Source organism: Eleutherodactylus coqui, chromosome 5, assembly GCF_035609145.1.
Source record: "Eleutherodactylus coqui strain aEleCoq1 chromosome 5, aEleCoq1.hap1, whole genome shotgun sequence".
NCBI lineage: Eukaryota > Metazoa > Chordata > Amphibia > Anura > Eleutherodactylidae > Eleutherodactylus > Eleutherodactylus coqui.
Genome location: NC_089841.1, coordinates 84,619,107 through 84,630,669, shown reverse-complemented (window position 1 = coordinate 84,630,669; position 11,563 = coordinate 84,619,107). Strand labels below are relative to the sequence as shown.

The 11,563-nt window shown below is 39.6% G+C and overlaps 1 protein-coding gene across 1 annotated transcript; it reads left to right on the top strand.

Moving 5' to 3' along the window:
* The first annotated feature begins 458 nt into the window (after positions 1-458).
* Positions 459-2,875, top strand: HTR1A (5-hydroxytryptamine receptor 1A). The gene has a single exon (XM_066601867.1). The coding sequence runs from the start codon at positions 1,002-1,004 to the stop codon at positions 2,235-2,237; it is 1,236 nt and encodes a 411-aa protein (XP_066457964.1). The 5' UTR covers positions 459-1,001; the 3' UTR covers positions 2,238-2,875.
* Positions 2,876-11,563: the final 8,688 nt, after the last annotated feature.

The window sequence follows — 11,563 nt, the reverse complement described above, 5'->3', positions numbered from 1 at the left end:
CTCAGATCTTGCATAATCTAGTGAGTGTGCGTGTGTGCATGGTATATGTCAGCCACCGCTGACCTTATTTCTAGAGCTGGCCTGTAGATGGCACCAGAATCCCTTCCAGCCAGTGCTGCCGTCCAGGGTCCTGAATCCGAGCGCTGACTGTCACCAGCAGCAAGTTGATTCTTCATGTCATTTAATGCTCATCAATATCATCAAGCAGGTTATTCCTAATATCCAGAATGATCATTAACGGGACACAGAATAAGGACTTCTGCAATGAGTTCTTTTTGAAAGATGCAAGCTTTTAACTAGTTGTGCTCTGGATTGCAATAAATACAAGCAGCAGCTAGTATACGGAAGGTTTTACTCTATAGCATGATGCATATTGTAGGTGTAACCTTTATGCATGTTAGCTCCTATCATATAGTGAGAGTCAGTGATGCAGTTAAGGAGCTCAGGATGTGCCAGCAATGAGCGATCACATGTGAAGAGAGAGCACACCAGTGCAAAACTCCAGTGCCAATCTCAAGAGCTCCGCCTTATGAAAGGAACTAAAATACAATACCAGCACAGTGAGGGGGAAAGACTCCCACTGTAAGCTGTTGTAGTTCATTTAGAGGCAAGATAGTGACTGAATTGCCTTTCATTCTTCTTTTGAGCTATGAGCAGCAGAGAAAGCAGCAGCATCAAGAGAGAGAGGTGGATTTAATCTGCTAGAGAGCTTCTTGCACCCATGTGTCCTGTGTCCAGCTCACCCTATAAACACTGACGTCCTCTGCTCTCCTGCACACTGTGCACTTCAACTCTTCTCCAGTCACCAATGATTCTCCGAACCAAGAAACGCAGATTGGAGTGGTATCCGTCACCTCTGAAACTATGCCTGATTTAAAGAAGCAGAACTGGAGTGGAGGCATCCTTCCATCCAAAGTGAATTAGCTCTGGACACCCTCTGCACCTGGTCTTGTCCTAACCCTCCCTGTTAAGACCACCAGGTCTTCTCCATAAGCTTTGGGATGGATGCATTTAATAACACTACCTCTTCGGACTACTCTTTGGAGAAGAGGAATGGTACTAAGTTTGATGAAATCGCCCTCAGCTACCAGATCATCACTTCTCTCTTCTTGGGGACACTGATACTATGTGCAATTTTTGGCAATGCCTGTGTGGTTGCAGCCATAGCTTTGGAAAGGAACCTGCAGACTGTGGCCAATTATCTCATAGGCTCTCTTGCAGTCACCGACTTGATGGTGTCAGTTTTGGTGTTACCCATGGCAGCACTTTACCAAGTACTGAACAAGTGGACTCTTGGACAGGTAACCTGCGATATTTTTATTTCTTTAGACGTTTTGTGTTGTACCTCTTCCATTCTTCATCTGTGCGCTATAGCTTTGGACAGATATTGGGCTATAACAGATCCAATAGACTATGTAAACAAAAGGACTCCTAGAAGAGCTGCTATTCTTATTAGTCTGACATGGGCTATAGGGTTTTCAATATCCATCCCACCAATGTTGGGTTGGAGGACATCTGAAGACAGGTCTGATCCTGATGCTTGCAAAATAAGTGAAGACCCTGGTTACACCATCTACTCCACATTTGGTGCATTTTACATCCCTCTGATCCTCATGTTGATACTATATGGTAGGATATTTAAAGCAGCCAGATTCAGGATTCGGAAAACTGTTAAAAAAGCCGAAAAAAAGAAAGTGGCTGATACTTCTCTATCAGTATCCCCATCCACCATACAGAGGAAAAGCATTGGAGAACCCAGCAAAAACTGGAAAAGAAGTGTAGAGCCCAAGCCAACCACTTGTGTGAATGGGGCAGTCCGGCATGGGGAGGATGGTGCTGCCCTGGAAATCATTGAAGTCCAGCAGTGTGTTAACTCTAAAAACCACCTGGAACTGCCAAACCACTCAAGTGAAGCCTCATCTGCTCCATGCTTTGATAAGAAGAATGACAAAAGCACAGATGCCAAAAGGAAGATGGCACTAGCCAGGGAGAGGAAAACTGTGAAAACTTTAGGTATTATCATGGGCACCTTCATTTTCTGCTGGTTACCCTTCTTCATCGTTGCCCTGGTTTTGCCCTTTTGTGAATCCTGCCATATGCCACACTTGCTGTATGACATTATAAACTGGCTAGGCTACTCAAACTCTCTCCTTAACCCCATCATATATGCTTATTTTAATAAAGATTTCCAAAGTGCATTTAAGAAAATCATCAAGTGCAAATTCTGTAGACAATGAGAAGAGATCCCGCTTTGTTGCCTGCCTTGTTTCATTCTTCATTGTTTTTTTGTTTTTTGTTTTTCTTTTGGTTTTCTATTTCATATGCTTGTGTCCTTGAAAGCCTTGATGAAATGTCCAACTAAGGGTTAACAGGCTCTTGATGTGGACCGAGACTTCTCTGTGTTGAACTCAATAAATCCTTGTTCCATGGCTGCCATTATTTCAATGTGAAATCTATAGACTGTACATAGATATATATTGGATATTTTTTCATGGCCACTGATGGCACTGATGAATTAGTCTTCTGAAACTATTTGCACAGACCAAGGGGCTGACAAACTGTTGGTTACTGTTAATGTGAATTATACCAAGCAGCTGAGTGTGCCCTGTTCCCACCACCATGGTACTGGCACACTGCTGCCATTATGTAACAACTTTCTTTTTTTCCCTTTCCCACTCAGTTGCAATTTGAGGGGGTGATGGGCTTTGTATAGATCTTTTGCTTGCAAGTCCCATCCCCCACCTCAAGTTCTTCTAATAAATCATCCTATGCATTAAAGTCGACTGTCTATAATTCTAACTGAATGAAATAAGATTGTCTAACATAAAAAACAGAGAAACTCTAGAACAGTGAGTATTGTATGTAGACATGTAATTATGGCCTGAATGTACAGTATTAAATCACAATATTCGCTGGTGATAATACAATTCGCAAGTTTATTATTGCAAATAAACTTCGCCTTGCAGTGCAAAAAATGGCATTTGTCTTATGTAATTGGATTGGTTATTCTCATTTATAAATGGGGGAGGTAGGGGGTTTCTGTAAGGAAATGTCATCCTGTATAGTATAAGCATGTTGTGCAATTACAAATGTAGCACACCTGAAGTTGCCACTTATTTGTGCAGTGTGATAGCAATCTCAGCTCTGCTACATCTGTACAGAAAAGGTGATCTAGTTCCCTGGCAATGGTATTTGGGTCATACCAAAAGCAGACATATATGTATTAATGCCAATTTGTGCCAGACTATAGGAAATGCTGCACAGGTTGCTTCATACTAAAAGCAGATTAACCCCTTGTAGCCCTTTTCTTTCTGACTGTTGATGTTATGTTCATCCTCTAAAAATATATATATTTTTCTCTTATAAAGAGCACAACAGACAAGAATCGGTATTACCTAATATTAGGAGGAAATATGTACAGTTGCGTCTACATACTGTAGGTAATTGTTCTGCTAGGATGTTGCTCAAACCAATGGTTAAACAACAGTGCAGCGTAATTGAAGTCTGGGGTAAGTAATGTAATCCGCCTTGTCTTAATTAGTGTTTTGGTTTATGTTTTTGGGTTACATAACATGATTGTTAAATGAACCCATCATTGCTTCCTGTTTTTGCCTCTGCTGCTCTTATCTCTAAAATACAGATAGTCCATTTCATGTATAAATATGTAATGGGGCACAGTCATGGAGGCACCTAAGTGTACCGCTTGTAATCTTGGGCATGTGTTAATTACTAGTTTACTTCATTTGTTGAACACCAAATGGGAAGATATAGCTACAGTGCATGATGTCATGAATGATTTATGGTCCTAGACTATGTAGTAAGCATATCAAGGGTAATGTAAGTGGGTCAGTAATGTAGCAGGGGGGCAAAAAGAGGGCAGTCATCGCTTTTACTACTGTTTATGTATTTCCTCTCATGCTTCTTGTCTTTCTGTCCTTCTCCATCACTTCCTTTCTTTATTGTCTTTTTGTTTATTTCCTGTTGCTGATATAGCACCAACATATTCTGCTGTGATGTACAGACATTGACAGTCCCACACATAGTGCTCACAATATAATTTCTCTTACCTGAAACACCGATTTCCTAGGATACCAATTGACCCATCACTATGTTCTTGGAAGGTGGAAAGAAACCCAGACAAACACAGGGAGAACATACAAACTACAGATGTAGCAAATGTTAACTTGACATTTAATGCGTTAAATGTCAACTTCAATATACTTGAATGCTGTAAATTGAGTTTTCACAATGTGCCAGTCATGGTACCAAATGCTACATCTGTAGATGTTTCCTTTGGTGAAATGTGAACCAGGATCCCAATGCCGCAGGGGACTAACCTCAGAGCCACCATGCTTCCTTTAGCCCTTGCTATAGAGGTTACAGAGATGAGTCTTACAGACTCACTTACAGAGAAGTGCCACAACTCATTGTATCTTAAGATGTTGTACCTCAAAACATTACATAGCCAACTTCTTTCCGCTCTATCACCACTTTTTCCTCTACTCTCCTCTTCCTCTACAACCCCATCTTCTTTCATTAAAATGTCTCGCTCTCCTACTTTCCAATATCCCTTTTCATTTATAAAACCCCATCTTGCTCTCGAACTCTCTCATTTCTTTTTTCTCTCCTTGGCTGCTTCCTGTAGTCACCCAACTGTACAGAATTAAACTAGAGAAGAAGTCTACTCCAGTTCTTTGAGAAAACTAAAATGTTTCCTGCTGGTTCTCTTCTCGCTCTTTCTAGTATGTAATCAATACTTTTCTTGTAAGTTGAAAGAACCAGGAGATTGCAGAACTCATGTGAATCAATGATTGGCCCCCTTTCCTGAGCTACTAAATACAAGTTTACAACTCGCCCCCCTACTAGACAGAACTGTCCAAAAGATCTAAAAATCATAACCGGTAATAAGCAAAAAAACATGTGGAGCGCCTCTTGGAATAGGAAATCAAGATGTTAATGGCAAAATATAGAAAATGAGCAATGATGTCCTAAGAGCACAACATCTATGCTAGTATAATAATCTGCCAAGGGGTATGCTGTATATACTCAGAAATCCAACAGATCAAAGAACCAGGGGATCCACAAGTAAAACCAAAGCATCAGTAACTGCGCTCCAACATCAGTAACTTCCACCATTTCCATTTGTTGAGAAGCAAACAGTTAATGATGTTTTGGTTTTACTTGTGAGCGAAAAAGTCACTTATAAAGCGAAGGAAACATTTGAGCTGTGCAGTAACCTGTATATGGAGCATGACTTGTAACATAGTAACATAGTGCGTTAGGCTGAAAAGAGATAATGTCCATCTAGTTCACTTTATTTCCACACCCCCATTGTTGAATTGCAGAAAGTTTGGTACTGTGCTAGCCAGTAGAACAAAATAGCAGCGGCATTATGTATGATTGGTGAAAAGTCTCCTTATTTCAGATGATGGTTTCATTGACATTGATTATTCTTGTTTTATTATGTGTTTAATTGACTGTAACCATTGCCTGTAACTTTACATACAGTACTGTGCAAAAGTTTTAGGCAGGTGTGGAAACAATGCTGCAAAGTATGAATGCTTTCAAACAAAGAAGATGTCTGATTGGCTCCAAATTTATCCTGCAGCGGGACAACAACCCCAAACATCCAGCCAATGTCATTAAGAACTCTTTTCAGTGTAAAGAAGAAAAAAGAGTCCTAGAAGTGATGATCTGGTCCTGCTCTCAACATCATGGAGTCTGTCTGGAATTACATGAACAGAAAGAAGGATTTGATCAAGCTACATCCATAGAAGATCTCTGATTAGTTCTCCAAGTTGGTTGGAACAACCTCCCTGCCGAGTTCCTTCAAAAACTGTGTGCAAGTGTACCTAGAAGAATTGATGCTGGGAAATGGTGATCACACCCAATATTGATTTGATTGAGATTCTTCTTTTCTTCATTCACTTTGCATTTTGTTAAATGACAAAAAAACAAAACTTTTAACACTTTTATGTTTGAAGGAGTTCCTATTTTGCAGCATTTTTCCACACCTGCCTAAAGCGTTTGCACAGTTCTGTTTAATATTTGTCATTGCTTTCCATATTTAGCATATCTCTACTGTGTCAGGTTTCAAAATAAAGAATGTATCTAGTAAATAGTGTATATAGTAATAGCTGAGTTTGTAATATATTTATATATAACAAGGTAGAAACCAAAATTGGCAGCAGCACGCAAAATAAATTCACTATCAGAGGTATACAAACCTATAATCTAACCACATTAAATAATGCAAGGTTCTTAGTATATAATTTGATCAAATTACATTGGCCCATCTACCAACGTCCAGGTGACCAAGCTCTCAGATGGGTCCTAACATTAATACCAGGTGGATATCTTAACCTGGGAAAGCTGAGTTCCTACCTCTCAAAATGCTCCTCTCTTGGGACTATACATTTCTATTGGGATATATTTCCAATGGGTAGTGCTGACCCCCCTTTTTTTCTCTTTCTATACAAATATTGTGAAGCTTTGGCTGCCTTCACTGGGTCGTGCACACCTGCCGCCCATCTACCTCCTGTCCCTCCTATTGAAACATCTATATAGTATCCTACCCTCACCGGTTTTATTTGTAGGCTTAGTCCCAAGAGAGGAGCATTTTGAGAGGTAGGAACTCAGCTTTCCCAGGTTAAGATATCCACCTGGTATTAATGTTAGGACCCATCTGAGAGCTTGGTCACCTGGACCTTGCATTATTTAATGTGGTTAGATTATAGGTTTGTATACCTCTGATAGTGAATTTATTTTGCGTGCTGCTGCCAATTTTGGTTTCTGCCTCTACTGTATGTTGCAGCCATGGTTTAGCGTGCACCTATACATTTATATTGGGATATATTTCCAATGGGTAGTGCTGACCCCCCTTTTTTTCTCTTTTTTTTTTTTTTCTCTTTCTATATAACAAGGTAAACATTAGCAACATAGTATGCAAGTCTGAAAAAAGGCACATGTCCATCCAGTTCAGCCTCTTATCCTGCAATGTTGCTGGAAAAGAAGCATTTGGATGAACCTGTTATAGACCATAATGCAAAGTGGCAGAGAAAGGTTTTGTTCTATGGCATAGAACATAACCTGATATTATAAGGACATCCTTCCCCAAAGTTTTATGTAACTGGTATATTGTGATCAGATCTTAAGTCTTATGCTTATGTGACAATCTTACCTTAGCAACAGGAGAATGCAGTATATACTGAACATACTGTAAACTGGCATAGCTGGTAATACATAGCAACCGAATTGCTGGCAGCAAAATGAGTCTAGTTAACGCATGTTGCACGTAAGAGAGATGGTATTTTCTGTAGACTATAATTGACTGCATGGAAACAAGCAAGGAGGGAGGGCTTCTTGTACATTCTCTTAATGGATCGCTTTGTTTATGTACTAAAAAAATACCTAATCTCTAAAGAAAACTATGAGAGGGGGTTAAGTGGTCTCCGAATGGGTTATGATTACAGTTTGGTCCACTCCTTTATTGATTAGTCTATATCTTAACACATACTAATGTGATAAGGGTAAAGATACTGCATATTCTGCGCTAGCAGTTCTGTATTTGGATATGCAGTTCATTAGATAACCTTATGCTTCACTCAGAATCTGAGGCATGGCTACAGATGTCGTAAAGTGTAATATAATAACGTTGATATCATTTTCAGCTCCCCAGTTTATTTGCTCTTTTAATAGCTTTACAATGGCTTTTGCTGTGTTAAGGTAATTATAGCTTTTTAATGGCTTTAGATCAGGTAACTTGTTGCAGAAGGTTATCATCACAGTCAAATTAAACTTTGCTGCATCTTGGAACTCCCAAGTAGATAAAGTGCAGTAGTGGTATATATCCAGCCTGACGTTTTAGTCCTCTTACTGGGACTTTTTTCCATGACGGGGTCCTATGCCAATATTGGGATGCGACTGCATGACCAACATCAGCAACTGAGGTCATTACAAAAAAGGTTTGGTGCGGTGTTAGCCAGTAGAGTGAAATGTGATGGTTGTCAGTAAGAGAAACCAGGTAATCTTGTGGATATGATACCTTTTAATGGCTAACAAGAAGACATGATGCTATAGTGAGCTTTCAAACCTACTTAGGGTTCTTCCTTAGGCTTAGTGGAATAGATCCGAAGAAATATATATATATATATATATATATACATATACACACACATATAAAAAGGCACAGACATGATGTGATTAATTTGCACCTAATACAATCCTCATCAGTGGACTAATATATATATTAGGGTGGCCTTTATTTTTCAACTTTCCAAAAGTTTAGCTCTCACCCCCCTATCTCGTTCCAATCAACAAAGAAACAGGCTGTGCAAAAGTTTAGCTCAATCGGACAACCCTCATCAACCATGAAGTTTTGAAATTTTCACCAAGAAATTCATGTTTTGAAATAAAAAAAATTTTCAGTTATTTTATTTAGAATTACTTATAAGCAGTAGTAATGGCAATTAATGCAAGTTTTCATTAATTTAATTAAGTTAAGCCAGCGCTACAATTGATTTAATATACAATTCTGTTATGCGATTTGCACGTTGCACAATAACCTTATATACAGTACTTTTCCTGTGTTAAAAGTAATGGCAGCGTTACTAAGATGGTTCCTTATGTATAACGCTGAGCATCTTTAGTCTGTGTTACACCTAGGGAACATTATGGGGCTTTATTAGGACACTTAATGAAGTAAAGCTCATTAAGTGCAGTGAATTATTCATGAGGTGGTAGGGGCGGTGCTGTCCAACATTTTGTTTTACAGATCATTGCCTGAGACTGTAAAAAATACCCAACTGCTACTAAATCCTCTTAAGAAAAAATAATATTAAATTTTTTTTTAAATAGTTTTTATTAAACAGTTATAGCATATCCAGATGATAATTCATGAATGTGTGGAAAGAGTCCGGCAAACGGGCACCCCCATTTTTAGGATTGGTGGGGGAGTCGAGCTGTCACATCTTCACCATTAAATATCTATGCCAGATAAGCACAGGTATTAGTCTTTGCCAAAAAAAAGAGAAATAATTCATTAAGGAAGCCAATGATTGCATTCTATTTGCCTATTTTCAGCAAAACATTTTTTTTTGTTTTAAGCATGTTTTTAAACAATTGCTGGGGTTGCCTGAATGTATCCACATAAATTTCTCTACGAAGAACAAAGAGAATGGTAGAGATAGGGAAGAGAATAGCGCTTTTGAATGGAATGAATCATTGCGTAATGCGTATACTATGTTCCAACTTCAAGGTGTTTGAGGGTCTCCTAGCAGATTTCCGATTGACCTGAAGTTTTGCACGGCCCAGTTTTTTGTTGATTAGAACAAGATTAGGGGGTTGGAGCAGCAAAAGTTTAACTTATGGAAAATTACCTATAGCTAATGGCCACTCTAATATATATGTATACCTCTTCGGATCTATTCCATTATGCCTGAGGTAGGACCCTAAGTAGGTTTGAAAGCTCGCAGTAACATCGTGTATTTTTGTTAGCCATTGAAAGGTATCATATCTACAAGCTGACTTAGTTTCTCTTGCTGAGAACAATCACAGATGAGGTCACGTAATGAAAGGGATATGATCAATGTGGTCTGCACTGTACCTTATATTCTTTCCTTCTGCTCTAGAGCCCTATAATCTATTATCCACTGTCATCTTCTCTCTTTCTCTATGTCCATCGTCATCACCTCTGTGGCTCCTTTTATATTAGAGGATGGCCCCCATGGCAATCACTATTCTCACTACCCTTAGGGCGCCCACCCACTGGCGTTTTTTTTTCCCTGTGAAATTCGCAGCATTTTTTTCCTGCAGGGGTCTATGGGACTTGTAATGTTAAAATCGCGATCGCGCAAAATCGCAATTTACCGTGATTCGCGGTAAATTGCGATTTTGCGCGATCGTGATTTTAACATTACAAGTCCCATAGACCCCAGGAGAGAAAAAATGCTGCGAATTTCGCAGGGAAAAAAAAGCGCCAGTGGGTGGGCGCCCTTATAATTACATTCATGTTTATGACAAATATTGCACGTTAGTCCTCAAGATCTCACATCCATGAAGAGTCACTTAGGCAACTACAGAGTATAGCAGGCAGCATTCAACCACATGATGTAGTGACATTACTAAAAAAAAGTCACTTCACATGCAATCATCATGACATTAAAAAGGCTGTTTGGTTAGGAAACTAATACCTTGTTAGGATTTGCTGAGTAAAAACAGGGGTGCCCCCATTTAGACCATCCATCAATTATTAGGAGTGGAGTGTGGCTGCAAAGAACATTTCAAAGGGCATCAAAGGACACCATGCAATACTTCATTTCCCCTGTGATGGTGCTAGAGATCAGTTTATTTGTAGATGATCTCTCAAACAAAAATGCATCCCCTTTAAATAAGGCTTGCCAACTCTCTAGAACATGTCTGTTTAGTAAAGATTTGTATTCCCCATAAATTATAAATTCTAGACCATTTTCTTTAAAACCCTACATTGCTTGGTGGTTCTTCTGTTATTCATCCTGGATATGTATGAATACATTGACAAGTGGGTGTTACCATCTACAGTTTGTTGTTTTGGGATATACAAGTATTTACTAAAACAGGCGTGTCAGGGTAGCACATGACATTACCAGTACAGGATACAGTAATTTAATGCTCTGGTACAACCATGCATAAATGGAATGTGTCAGCTTGAACACGCTGTCCATTCTGCAGACATGATGTTCTAGAGCAGGAGGAGCTGAGCAGATTGATATATAGTTTTATAAGGGAAGATGCAGTATAACTTGTACTTTACTGATTTTAACCCTTTAATGGCCAGGCATGTGATGCTATTGTTTTCTGCCCTTTTTTCTTTTTCTTCCGCTACCAAAATTATTTTTGCTGCATTTTTGTTCCGTGACATAGGCCCCCTGCACACGGGGACAAATTCTGCAGCTGGATTTCCTGCAGAATTTCCGCCTGCGCCTGTCTGCATAGGATTACATTGCAAAACGCAATCCTATGCAGACGGCCGTGATTTGTCCGCGTGAAAACACATGCGGAAAACAAATCGCGGTATGTTCTATTTCTGTGCGAGTCTCACAAAGGCCCGCACAGAAATGTCAGTAGTGCCGGGCCAACTCCACTCTGCGCAGGCGCCGGCTGGGCGGCGGCCGGCACATCACAGAGCCGGAGCCGCGGGAGCAGGTGAGAGCCGCACTGGTCCCTGCAGGGATGCGGGTCGGATCCCGCTGCGAGAATTCTTGCAGGGGTCCGACCCGGCCGTCTGCAGGCGGCCATATAGGGTTTTTTTTTTACATTTTTTTTTTTACTGACTTTTTGTTCCATTTTTTAGTTTTATTGAAGATAAACAGTTGTTTATTTTTAGCATTACTATATTTATGCTAAAATAATGTATGGGAATGGGTTCCTCCTTTTGTTTCAGACGTTTTGGTATATAATTTGTAGTCTCGGATTCCAGGGCCCATATGGCGACGGTTTAGGTTTGTGGTGGTGGTGGCTCATTTTCTTTTTTAATGTATATATTTTTGTTTCATTGCGTAATTTTTGCAACTTATTTTTGTATCAA